The 14,113-nt window shown below is 44.0% G+C and overlaps 1 protein-coding gene across 27 annotated transcripts in view; it reads left to right on the top strand.

Annotated features, from left to right (window-relative positions):
- Positions 1–14,113, top strand: part of LOC109867098 (muscleblind-like protein 2a) — a 37,053-nt gene that overhangs the window by 12,188 nt on the left and 10,752 nt on the right. For 14 of the 27 annotated variants that reach the window (XM_020456120.2, XM_020456112.2, XM_020456069.2 and 11 more), the window contains exon 3: positions 13,888–14,052. In XM_020456120.2, coding sequence (XP_020311709.1) covers positions 13,888–14,052 — 165 coding nt within the window. Of the gene's footprint in view, positions 1–13,887; positions 14,074–14,113 lie in introns of all 27 variants that reach the window. The other 13 variants (XM_020456104.2, XM_020456130.2, XM_020456060.2 and 10 more) reach the window with 1 other exon arrangement.

Here is a 14,113-nt window from a genome sequence, read left to right as displayed (position 1 = left end):
ATCGCTGGGACAGGATTCCCCCCACTCCAGCATCCACCTCAACCACAAATTGATGCGACGTGTCCGGATGGATGAGGATGGGTGCTGTTGTGAACCGATGCTTCAGGTCCACAAAGGCTTTGTTGACAGCAGGAGACCCTCTGAACGGTACTTTGGGAGAAGTGAGTGCCGAGAGGGGCGCCGTCAGGGTGCTGTAAACCCGAAGGAAGTTTGCAAATCCTAGGAAACGTTGCAACTGCACCCTGGACGTAGGTTGATGCCAATCCACCACTGCTTTCACCTTTCCAGGATCTATCTGGACATTACCCTCAGCAATGACATATCCTAGAAAAGCGATTGTAGAGCGGTGGAACTCACACTTCTCAGCTTTCACGAACAGTTGGTTCTTCAGGAGGCGCTGAAGGACCTGCCCGTGTAGAACATGTTCTTGGGTAGACCGGGAAAAAAACTGGATGTCATCAAGGTAGACGAACACAAAACGGTTGAGCATGTCCCGGAGCACATTGTTTACCAAAGCCTGAAAGACAGCAGGGGTGTTGGTGAGTCCAAACGGTTGAAGGCTGTCTTCTACTCATCCCCTTTGTGTATCTGAACCAGGTGGTAGGCATTCCGAAGGTCCAACTTGGAAAAAATGGTGGCCCCCTGGAGAGGTTCAAATGCCGAAGTGGTAGGGGGTAACGATTTTTGATAGTAATGTCATTCAGTCCCCGGTAGTCAATGCACTGACACAGGGTCTTGTCCTTCTTCTCCACAAAGAAAAACCCTGCGTCTGCAGGAGATGCAGACGGACAGACGGCCCCAGTAGCCAGAGACTCCTCTATGTACTCCTCCATAGCCTTGGTCTCCGGCCCATATAGATAATATAGTTGACCCCAAGGTGGTGTGGTGCCTGGGTGAAGATCCCACTGGTACTCAATGGAAATGACAGAAACATCCAAAGCCTTGCTGACGCCCTGAGGAAGACGTCTGGGGAAAGGCTGTGCTGCTTGAAGACAGTGGGAATGGCAAAATGGGCTCCAACCCATGATGGAGCTTGTGGTCCAGTCAATAACAGGGTTATGTTTTTGAAGCCAGGTAAACCTCAAGACAACAGGAACATAGGGAGATGCAATGAGGAGGAACTGTATGGTCTCACTGTGGTTACTGGAAATCCGTGACTCCACCTATTGAGCGGCCGTCCAGTGCACCGGCATCCATGGGAACCGAGAGCGGTTGAATGGGAATACCTAGCTCAGAAGCAATAGTAGTATGCATAAAACTTTCATCCGCCCCAGAGTCAATAAGCACTCAGAGACTTAGATTGGTCTCCCCACAGCACAAGCACAAAGAAAGGTGTGCGGGTGATGGGAATTAGGGAACTCCCAGTCTGACTCACCAAAGTACTTGTACCCACCAGACACAAAGGTTTCCTAACAGAGCAGGTAGGTATGTAATGTCCTGCCCCTCCACAGTACAGACAACAATTGGAATTCAACCTACGTGAGCGTTCCCCAACCGATAACCTAGCTCTTCCCAATTGCATAGGCTCAGGAGAATCCAACTCAACCATCTTTAATAATTCACGAGGGAGCTCAGGTGGCTTCTAATCCTCTCGGGAAAACTGCCTTCAGGAACTTCCGGATTCCTTTAAAAGTGAGCGAGCCATAGCGGGTGAACGAGTGTGCCCGAGGCCAGGCCTCCTCTCACTCCTACGTTCCCTTAAGCGTCCATCAATTTTAATGGTGAGGGTGATGAGGGAGTCAAGATCCACCTGCAATTCTCGACTTCATCCTTCACCACCTCGGATAATCTGTGAAGAAAGGTATCAAAGAGAGACTCCAGATTCCAGGAACTCTTGGCGGCCAACGAGCGAAAATCAACCTCGTAGTCTGCCACACTATGGGAGTTGAGTTAAATCAAGAGGTTTACTGGCCGCCTCACTCCCGGATTCCAGAGACTCAAATACCTTCCTCACCTCCACCATGAATTCCTCCAGATGACAACAGAGGGTGGATTGTTGCTCCCAAACAGCCGTAGCCCAGGAGAGCGCCCTTTCCGACATTAGCGTAATAATACACGCTATCTTCGATCGGTCCGAAGGGAACAATGATGGCTGTAGCTCAAAAATAAGCGAGCACTGAGAAAGAAAGCCCCGACAGGTACCAGGATCTCCAGAATATCTCCCCCCGGAGGAGGTAAGCAGGGTTCTCAGGGATGGCAGACAGCCTATGAGTTAACTCCTTAATAAGCTCCATAGTGGTCCTTGTGCCCAAGGAAGCGAAGGGCAGTATTTGAGAATGCTGTTCAATGACTACAGCTCAGCGTTCAACACCATTGTGCCCACAAAGCTCATCACTAAGCTAAGGGCCCTGGGAGTAAACACCTCCCTCTGCACCTGGATCCTGGACTTCCGACAACAATGAGACAGCCTATAGGGAGGAGGTCAGAGAACTGGCAGTATGGTGCCAGGACAACAACATCTCCATCAATGTGAGCAAGACAAAGGAGCTGATTGTGGACTACAGGAAAAGGCAGGCCGAACAGGCCCCCATTAACATCAACGGGGCTGCAGTGGAGCGGATCGAGAGTTTCAAGTTCCTTGGTGTCCACATCACCAACAATCTATCATGGTCCAAACACACCAAGACAGCCGTGAAGAGGGCACGGCAAAACCTTTTCCCCCTCAGGAAACTGAAAAGATTTGGCATGGGTCCCCAGATCCTCAAAAAGTTCTACAGCTGCACCATTGAGAGAATCCTGACCGGTGGCATCACCACCTGGTATGGCAACTGCTCAGCATCTGATCGTAAGGCGCTACAGAGGGTAGTACGTATGGCCCAGTACATCACCAGGGCCAAGCTTCATGCAATCTAGGACCTACATATTTGGCGGTGTCAGAGGAAAGCCCATAAAATTGTCAGAGACTCCAGTCACCCAAGTCATAGACTGTTTTCTCTGCTACCGCACGGCAAGCGGTACCGGAGCACCAAGTCTAGGACCAAAAGGCTCCTTAACAGCTTTTACCCTCAAGCCATAAGACTGCTGAACAATGAATCAAATGGCCACCGGACTATTGCATTGACCCGCCCCATTTGTTGACAGAATCGTCATATAGACACTGAAACACATTGATACATTATTTTACTGTAGTAGAGGAGAACCTTTCTAATTCAGGGATTATTCTGCCATTGAAATCCTTGGACTGGCAACCTTGGACTAAGAGTTTTTTCAGGTCGCCTAAATCCAAACAGTGTAAAAATATATATATTTGGGGGGATGCTTTCAATGTTGACTTAAATTATTAAAACCTGCTATAAATTTTGTAGAAAAGATAATGCAGATATAGTTTTAAATAATATCATCTTTGAGAACTAACAATCACCAAAAGTCAGGGAGAATTGAAAATTCCAAAAACAATACTTTTAGCAGTATAGATTTTGATATTATATTTGAGCAAAATAACATAGCATTAGCTATGGCAAAATGTATAGAATTTCAGGAAATTTGTTTTAAAACCGCAAACATTTCTCAGCTCCATGGAGCTCCAATTTGTAGAATTGTAGAAAATTGTCTTAAAAATTCCAACATTGCTCTACACCACCAAGGTGGGGGCGTCCATCACCTAAGACCTCTTTTGATACAGATAAAAACTTTAACTATACCCTTTTTATGTCTCAATTCCTCAGATTGTACAAAGAGCAGAGCCTACTAAAATGGTCATTGCAATTCCTGGATCCTTGGCACATCCCTACCCAAAAACCCAACCTTATCTTAACCATAACACTTACTTAACCCTAACCTTAACCATTTTAAATGTCAACTTCAATGGGGTAGTGACATCCCAAGGATCCCGGATTGCACGGACCCTACTAAAACAGGAGTATCAATGAAGATTGATTCTGGCGAATGGCATTGCGATACCACGTACCGCTATACTAGCTGTCTAGTCTGTGTTTTATAAAATGTGCAATAAGCATAAAACACAACTCATTCTCATTCTGAGAAATAAAGTAGGCCACTTGATTTCAACATCTGAACAAAGTGGATAGGCTAGCACGCTGTACAAACAATTGGAAATGGAGAGAATCAAATCAAATCACATTTATTTATATAGCCCTTCGTACATCAGCTGATATCTCAAAGTGCTGTACAGAAACCCAGCCTAAAACCCCAAACAGCAAGCAATGCAGGTGTAGAAGCACGGTGGCTAGGAAAAACTCCCTAGAAAGGCCAAAACCTAGGAAGAAAACTAGAGAGGAACCAGGCTATGTGGGGTGGCCAGTCCTCTTCTGGCTGTGCCGGGTGGAGATTATAACAGAACATGGCCAAGATGTTCAAATGTTCATAAATGACCAGCATGGTCGAATAATAATAAGGCAGAACAGTTGAAACTGGAGCAGCAGCACAGTCAGGTGGACTGGGGACAGCAAGGAGTCATCATGTCAGGTAGTCCTGGGGCATGGTCCTAGGGCTCAGGTCAGTTGAAACTGGAACAGCAGCATGGCCAGGTGGACTGGGGACAGCAAGGAGTCATCATGTCAGGTAGTCCTGGGGCATGGTCCTAGGGCTCAGGTCCTCCGAGAGAGAGAAAGAAAGAGAGAAGGAGAGAAGGGTGTGTTCATAACAATTAAACTGTTCTGCCTTGTTAACTAGCAAATAGATCCAAGTTTGCTAAACTTGAAATACACCACATGACCAAAAGTATGTGGACACCTGCTCGCCTGCTCGTCGAACATCTCATTCCAAAATCATGGGTAAATCATGGGTATTAATATGGAGTTGGTCCCTTCTTTGCTGCTACAACAGCCTCCAGTCTTCTGTGAAGACCTTCCACCAGATGTTGGAACATTGCTGCAGGGACTTGCTTCCATTCAGCCACAAGAGCGTTAGTGAGGTCAGGCACTGATGTTGGGCGATTAGGCCTGGCTCGCAGTCGGCCTACCAATTCATCCCAAATGTGTTCGATGGGGTTGAGGTCTGGGCTCTGTGCAGGCCAGTCAAGTTCTTCCACACCGATCTCGACAAACCATTTCTGTATGGACCTCGCTTTGCACACGGGGGCATTGTCACGCTGAAACAGAAAAGGGCCTTCCCCAAACTGTTGCCAAAATGTTGGAAGCACAGAATCATCTAGAATGTCATTGTATGCTGTAGCATTAAGATTTCCTCTCACTGGAACTAAGGGGCCTGAACCATGAAAACAGCCCAGACCATTATTCTTCCACCACCAAACTTTACAGTTGGCACTATGCATTGGGGCAGGTAGCGTTCTCTTGGCATCCACCAAATCCAGATTAGTCCGTCGGACTTCCAGATGGTGAAGCATAATTCATCACTCCAGAGAACGTGCTGCCACTGCTCCAGAGTCCAGTGGCGGCGAGCTTTACACCACTCCAGCTGACACTTGGCATTAAGCATGGTGAGCTTAGGCTTGTGTGCGGCTGCTCGGCCATAGAAACCCATTTCATGAAGCTCCCGACGAACAGTTATTCTGCTGATATTGCTTCCAGAGGCAGTTTGGAACTCAGTAGTGAGTGTTGCAACCGAGGACACATGATTTTTATGCGCTACGCTCTTCAGCATTCGGCAGTCCCTTTCTGTGAGATTGTGTTGCCTACCACTTCGTGGCTGAGCCGTTTTTGCTCAGAGACGTTTCCACTTCACAATTAAAGCAACGGGGAAGCTCTAGCAGGGCAGAAATTTGACGAATTGACCTGTTGGAAAGTTGGCATCCTATGAATGTGCCAACCTGTCTCAACGGGCGTGGTTGAAATATCAGAACAGTAATTTGAAGGGGTGTCCACATACTTTTGTACATAGTGTATAAAGATTAGCTGGCAACTCACTAGTACGTGGGCTTGTGCTTCAAATCAAATTGTATTGGTCACATACACGTGTTTAGCAGATGTTATTGTTAAAGATTAGCTGGCAACTCACTAGTACGTGGGCTTGTGCTTCAAATCAAATTGTATTGGTCACATACACGTGTTTAGCAGATGTTATTGTTTCTACCTCTGACAGTGCAGTAATATCTAACAAGTAATATCTAACAATTTCACAACATATACCCAATTCACACAAATCTAAGTAAAGGAATGAAATTAAGAATATATAAATTTATGGACGAGCAATTTCAGAGTGGCATAGACTAAGATACAGTAGAATAGTGTAGAATACTGTATATACCAATGAGATGAGTAATGCAAGATATGTAAACATTATTAAAGTGACTAGTGTTCCAATTATTAAAGTGGCCAGTGATTTCAAGTCTATGTATATAGGCAGCAGCCTCTAATGTGATAGCGATAGCTATTTAACAGTCTGATGACCTTGAGATAGAAGCTGTTTTTCAGTCTCTCGGTCCCAGCTTTGATTTCCCCTGTACTGACCTCGCCTTCTGGATGATAGCGGGGTGAACAGGCAGTGGCTCGGGTGGTTGTTGTCCTTGATGATCGTTTTGTCCTTCCTGTGACATTGGGTGCTGTAGGTGTCCTGGAGGGCAGGTAGTTTGCCTCCGGTGATGCGTTGGGCAGACCACACCACCCTCTGGAGAGCCCTGCGGTTGTGGGCGGTGCAGTTGCCGTACCAGGCGGTGTACAGCCTGACAAGATGCATCTGTAAAAGTTTGTGAGGGTTTTAGGTGCTAAGCCAAATTTGAGAGATTGTTTTAGGTGTTTTAGGTGCCAAGCCAAGCCAAATTTGAAAGATTGTTTATGAGACCTGTGCTCATTTTCTTAAATGCCTGCTACAAGAAGTTAGTCATTATTAGTGAAAGTGCATTATGCGTGGTTCCGGTTAAATTTGTAACAAAAAGGGCATTTTCATAGACTAACTTAAAATCCAGATCAGGGATATTTTGATTTGAACTATTTTGATGAAATAATTAAAATATCAGTAGGTCTTATGATTGTGGAAGGCTATGTTTTGCTTATAATTTCACAAGCTCTAAATTCATTACATTATTGCTGATTGTTTTACATGCAGTGTATTTTATCTTTTAATTGTACAATAAAGATTATTTAGAGAAAGCATTATATATCGTAAATCGACCATTATTTTGAAAAACTCGAAATAGGATTTTTTTGGCCATATCGCCCAGCCCTAGATGACATCCCTGAGAGATATTGAAAGCAGCAGCAGGAATATTAATGGAACACGCATTCCATGCCTACTGAATGGCTGTCAACATAGCTCAGAGTGTGAAACTGAATCTAGTCCTAATTCCCTCCTGACACATTTGGGAGGAAATGAGACTTGAAGACTTCATGTTTCAGGTGGTTAAACAAGGCTGACACCAGAATGGTGAAGTGTGGTGAGCAATACAAATGTTTATTCTGCTTCTGGGTACGGGACAAAAGCTTATAGGCTTATAACATGTCAAAAAGACAATACACGCACTGTCCTCAGAATCACTTTTAATCCCCTTAACCTGTATCCCAAACAGTACTGAGGAGCAAATATGAATTGTATCTTTTGTGCTCAGGCCACTCCCCAGCATTTCGGGCTGTTTTGTTTATTGCGTGGTGTTTAACATTCAGTGTGTGGGTGGGGTGGCCAGCATAGCACAGCACATGCTGTTATACTGGGATTAGTCTAATTTATCCGCTCCATGTCTGCTGCCGCGCTAACAAAGATTTATGAACCGAGCTGCCACCAGATACAGTACATCACAAAAATGGCCACTCTGTTTCGTGAGCTTGTACTTTTATTGGCCGGTAGATCATGTATTGTGTTTCCTGTTTTTGTTGTGGAGGGTTTAGGCTACTCCAATGGAAAACATCAAATCTTCTTGTTATTCTGTGATATCTCCTCTAAATAGCCTAACGTTGAAGGCAACTATTTATTCTCCTCTCACAATGTAACCTGAGACAATGTGTGATATGACATATTAATATTATATTATGTAAATTGATCACTGAACATCTGCCTCATATTAAGGGTGACTTTGGCATTAGGTGGGTGAAACATGAATAATGCATCGTTGTGAAATTTAATTCTCTAAAGCCGGTGTAAATCCTATTCTGTTAATAGAGCTGGAATTATTTCTAAACAGTGGTATAACTTTTAAAAGTTTTTTCTACCCCTGTAAATCCATCACTGCCCTCTTGTATTAAGAAGGCCTACACCATTGCCATTCTTCTAGAACAGCTGTGCATTAAGGGCTAGAGCCAAGGCCAACAGAGGGGTGGACCAGGGGTCGAGTCCACGTGTGAAAGGGAATGGAACTCCACCAATGCTTAACATTTCACAGTAGGAACACGGCTGTCACACCAACCCACCAGGTGAAAGTAACAGAACCAAAGACGGACAGAGAGAACTACTCTACACCTCATGAAGAGATCAGAGCTACAGTACATGAGATCTCTACACTCCTTTCTTCTAATGAGGGGGGGCTACATCACGCCCTCACCCCTATTCACCCCGTTCCCTCAGCAGTCGGCACCTGCTCCACCTTCCTTTGAGAAGTAAAGCGAATTGAGGCTCCTGTTCATCACCCAGGGTCGTTATTTCTGATTTCCTGTATTCCTCCCTCATTCACGGCAGTTTTGTTACTGTTTAAACAGAAGCTGAGCCTGCCGTGCCCCATAGAACCATGTGCTCCCTTTTAGTGTGTTGAGGACCAGGAAATACATGAGCAGAAGAGCTGAATGCCATGAAAGGCCATGCATTGTACAGATGAAAACACTAGAGTATTAAGCCTAATGGCTTCAGACCCAGAATTCCCCCAGACATCGACAGTACCTCCTCTGTTCCCTATACTCACTCAATTTACATAAATCTTTAGGCTAGTATGGTATGCTTACCATTTGCATGCGTCTCCCAAAGACCTTTCTGTGCTGCTAACGTCATTATCATTGGTTATTTATACTCCCTACTAGCCTAAGCACTGATTATTGATTCAACATTTCCTCTTAACCTGAATAATGTATATTCACGTCAATATTATTTGCGTCAATTAAAGCATTTCTTGGAAAGGAATATGGCACACACACTTGTGAATGGATCTTGGATAACATTGTGTCTATTCCACTCTCCACTCTATGTGTGTAAAATTGTTTATGGTAAGATGTTCGTTTTAGGCACTCAGAGGATCAATATGCCTTCTTCAGAAAAGCTGAAAATTATACCAGACCTTTCATTACATTAAACCACAATAAGAATGGACATATCCTAAATTCAAGTGTAAATAATGAGTTCAACATCTGGCTGATTAGTGAGGAGTTGGAACCATATTTAGACTTCACAAGCCAGCATGTTGTGTTTTTATTCTACCTACTTCCTGTTGGGCATGGATATGTAGCCTACCAGACAAAGCCATGAGATCAGATAATCTAAAGAGCACATTAGCGGATAGCTATTGTAGGCCTTCTCTCTTAGAAAAAGGGGTTCCAAATGCATTCTGCGGCTGTCCCCATAGGAGAACCCTTTTTGGTTCCATGTAGACTCTTTTTGGTTCCATGTAGAACCCTATGTGAAAAGGATTCTACATGGAACCAAAAGGGGTTCTTCCAAGGGTTCTCCTGTGGGGACAGCCGCAGAACCCTTTGGGGTTTTTAAGAGTGCAGATGCCTTCATGCATGCGAGTATGAGCAGTTGGTGATTGTTGGTTCAGGTGCAACACTCACACGGTTTTCACATTCCAGGCTCATCCAGCATCCTGTTCATGACATCAAAGCCCTCACCACTACCACCTGGAGAGAGAGCTGGAGCTGAGCAGGGCTATAGCAGCCAGAGAATAGCTGATAGGAAGCTGCTCTGCAGCTCAAGATCAGATTCAGTGAAGCAGCAAGAGCCTCTCGTGCTCTTTTACATTACGGTGTATGGCAGTTGGTGGTGTAGGTTGCTGTTGATGTTTGCTGAAGTGGCACACAGTGCGCTGTGGGCCTTTGCCCCCCCTGATGTGGGTTAGGCTGTGGGCTGTGCAGTATTGGGTTAGTGTGAGAGCTGGGTGGGTGAGCGTGTGGCCTAGCTGCAGGAGCTCTCTGCAGATGATATGATGTGGGAGAGCAGGAAAACAGGAGGTGGGAAAGGGGAGAGTGTGTGTGTGTGTGTGTGTGTGTGTGTGTGTGTGTGTGTTTGGAATTAGCACTCTCGCTGCAGTGGAAAGCCAGGCTTAAGAGACAACAGCTCAGCTATGTATATTAGCATATTAATTTCTAGTTTCTCAGCAGTTTTTGTTATAGCCCATCTGTAGGATTATTAGAGGAGACACAAACAGGCTACTTAATTACCCCGGGGAATATGAGGTAAGTAAACAATGAATGGTCTGAGGCTGTGTGTTTATTGACAAGGAGTAGCCATGTGAGAGAGATTGTGAAAGTGAAACACAGACCATTCTAAATAGGCCTAGATGTTGACTTTGAAATGTTGTCCCAAATGTTGTCTTTTATTAAATATAAATCCGATCAGCTCCAGATAAGTGTCCCACAAACGGATATAAACAGAACTTATGGAGCCAGTGGAGGATTTCCCATTATTGTTTCTCATTGTGTCAACTTAGGCTACCTGACACATCGATGAGCTCTCAACCAAACGAATCCACATGCTTGGAGGACAAAATGCAGCTCTCCCACCACAACCATTCCCATGAGGCATTTAACACTCACTGAACAATGATCCTTTTATCCTGCTGCAGTATTCACACCTCCTCTGGCTGCGTTCGAAACGGAACGTTACACCGACACAAAGCATTTCCCTTCATTTAAGTGCTACGCTAATGAATCAGCCCATTACTCTATAGAGCCATAGAACATTCTAAATGCTGATTGTGAATTGCACAAAGAGTATAAGTGTAGATCCCATTTATATGTCTCACTATTTTGTTGGGATAATTTCTAGTCTTCATATAGGTTACTGTCGTTAAATGTTGTCACGTGAAATAGCCTCTGAAATAGCCTAACCTGTGATTCGAGACTTAAACCAGACACTTCGAGCTAGGCTACCTGCAGCTCTCTGTAAACCTTAAACCATTCTGATGTCTGGCGGTCTCCAATTCTGGCCAAGGAACAACTATCATCCTCTCACACCTGAGAAGGATATTACGCTCCTTTAAGCGCAGATAAGAGACCGGTGTGTGGGTTCTGCTCTCTTGTCAGAAAGCAATTGTTACCACTTTGCCAGCTTCCTGGCCTGGCATCAGACTCCAGGATGTCTGGGGCGACCAGAACCTTATAGCAGCCAGCAGAAAGAACTGAGTACGAGGCTGGGGTATCAGGATATTGTGGCTTAAATAGAGCCTTAAGTTGATAGATAACATGAGCTATCTGGGACAGGCCAGAGTACAGACTAAAGCTCTTTTTGAGTTGTGCACCTAGGAATAAAGGCTATTACTGTACCTACCTTCAAGGGGAAGGAATTGGGCTAATTGTTGTAGTTCCACAGATCTCTTTAAGTGTACCTGCCTACTCAGTTTATACTGATTGTTCAAAAGTATATATTGAAGATGCTGTGGGTGTCAAGGAGAAAGATTAAAAAAGCCTATTTGTCAAACTGATGACATTATCTCTTCTTCAGAGACTAGATGCATGGCTGTGTTTTGTGAGCGGTGAACAGGGAGCCTGTGTTGTTTGTCACAGCTGCATGTATGCTCTTCACATCTCTAAATAATTCAGACCCTCTCATTTGCCATGAATGGAAGACACGTAGATGAGGGGCCTGGGTAAGAAAGCCAATTTGAACTCATGCATCCCTAAAGGACTTGGAACCTTTGTTAATGAAGAACACATAACTGTGTTTTAGCTCTTTTGTTGGCTGAATAAACAGTTAATCTGTGTCTCATTAATGTGGAATAGACTTCCATTGATATAATGGAAGTCTGTGTGTGTGCGTGTGTGCGTGTGTGTGTGTGTGTGTGTGTGTGTCCGTGTGTGTGTGTGTGTCCACAGTGAAAGCTGACAAAAGCACTGTCTGCTTCCCATTCATTGAATAAGCAGCATGACTCAGTTAGCACAGGAAATGCAGAGTTTGCAGTAGACTATGCTGTGTTTTACTTTAGCTAAATGTTGTTATTCGAATGATCTCGTCTGGGAGCCACAATCGATCAGGACTGGTAGGCAAAGAGGTCAGGCCAAATTGCATTACGCAATAGCTCGACTTTAACCCTGATCCACACCCTGACTTTGATATATGGCAACTTTCCAAAAGGGTTTGTCATTCCCTTATGTGGCAGTCCATGTGGGTGTTCCCTGGTAATAATTGATATAAATCTCAGGGGAGAGTCACAAATGAGTTCAGTAGCTCTAATCTGTTTATGAAATTAGTTCCATTGACATGAATTATTGAAGGATTTCCTCATTTGAATATGTAGGACATAGACAGCTAATCTCTCATTAATTCACTCTTTTGACTGACAGTGATATCACTGCTTTAATGATTTGCCAGCAAAATATTCTTTAGTGTAATTCAAGTTCAGATTGCTGTCTATTTCAGGTCCCTGCTACTCAGAAGTGAGCTACTCTACTTGTGTGAAAAAAATATTTTGCAATGGGTTTGAGGTCGGGCTAAAAATCACTGCCGGGTCAAGTGAGCAGAGCGGAGTAGAGGACGCTATCAGGCTGACATCTAAATTGTTGTGAATGGACTTTGGATTCTACTGTTCCATAACAAAGAGGATGGGATGTCAGTGTGAAGAGATTCCCTACATTGGCAAGCTCAGAGACATTTTCTGGCCATTCAGCTTTTCCCATAAGCCTCTTTTAGCTGGTAGGTTTAAAGCCTACGGCTAGTTAGCAATAGTGCAGTGGGTCACAGCTAGCTTTCTTGTCCTCTGTTCATCATCCTACACAACCATCCTTCATTAGGTCAAATTTTCCTATTGAACATGAGCCCACTACTAGGCTTACTTGATCAGTGACCACCTCTTAATGTGTAGGCTGTAGGCCACTGATTTCCTGCTAAATTAAAAGTTTTGGCCTATCAACTTTGTACGTTATTATTCTCATAAATGACTCATAGTGTGTCTGTGGATTACCTCCTGATCATAGAAGCACTTATGAAGCACTTCTGACAAAAAAAGTGTTTCAAACAGTTTTCTGTTCCATTACACTGCGGGCATCCATCCCCTGTGTGCTTTTGTCATAGGGAACAATGTTATCTTCTCTGTCAATCGTACTGCCTCTATGCCATAACAATAGCATGATCAAAACGACCTCACTACCTGTCCTCACAGAAAAAGATATTGAGTGTGAAGGCGTGATTCATGTCACCGTGATTGTGTTCCCCTGTTATCGCGGTGTCGTGTCCTGTGAGCTGAATGGTCTTGGTCTGAGAGGAGTGGGGTAATGCACGGTCAGGACATGGAAATTGTTGACCCTCAAGAAGAAACTTTCATGAAGGCCATGTTCCTTCCAGCAGTGGTCTTTTGTGTCATTTTGTACTGGATGTCTTTGATGCTTTCCTTGGTTGTCAATGAATTCTAGTGACCCTGTCCAGTATTAATGCTTAATTTATGAAGAATAGGCCTACATATTTATAATTGAATTAACCTATGCATACTCATGTTAGGCTTAGGGTAGCCCTTTCCTGCAGTCAAATGACCTAGTGGCCTCATGGGGGGAATGTTATTAATATTTTTCATAATTAACAAAGATTTTTTTTAAAGCTGAAAATCTGGTATTTCTATGTCAAACAATTTTGTTATATTTCAGTCTTCTGTGATGTATATGAAGTGTAATATTGGGATGCAAACTCAAAATGTAATACATTTGAACTCTATATTTGACATGGTACGGATGTCTTCTTTTTTTTAAGCCCATAACCATGTGTGAGAGGTGTATACTTTTGTTTCAAAGTAGATTTGTTTAAGACTACCTAGGAACACTGTGTGACCCTGATTTAGCCCACTGCAGTAAAAGGTTCAGGGAATTTTTCTTCATCTAATAGTTGGCTTTTTTTGTGTTCTTACTCTAGGGTCGATGTTCAAGAGAAAACTGTAAGTACCTTCATCCACCTTCACATTTAAAAACCCAGCTAGAGATTAACGGACGCAACAACCTCATCCAGCAGAAGACGGCAGCAGCCATGCTGGCCCAGCAGATGCACTTCATGATCCCAGGCACGAGCATGCAGCCTGTAGTAAGTTACTCATATTCAGTAGTAAGTACAGTTTATTATACACAAAACTCAGATCCTTCAT

This window comes from Oncorhynchus kisutch, linkage group LG2 (assembly GCF_002021735.2).
Source record: "Oncorhynchus kisutch isolate 150728-3 linkage group LG2, Okis_V2, whole genome shotgun sequence".
NCBI classification, from domain to species: Eukaryota; Metazoa; Chordata; class Actinopteri; order Salmoniformes; family Salmonidae; genus Oncorhynchus; species Oncorhynchus kisutch.
This window is presented reverse-complemented; position numbering and strand designations above follow the sequence as displayed.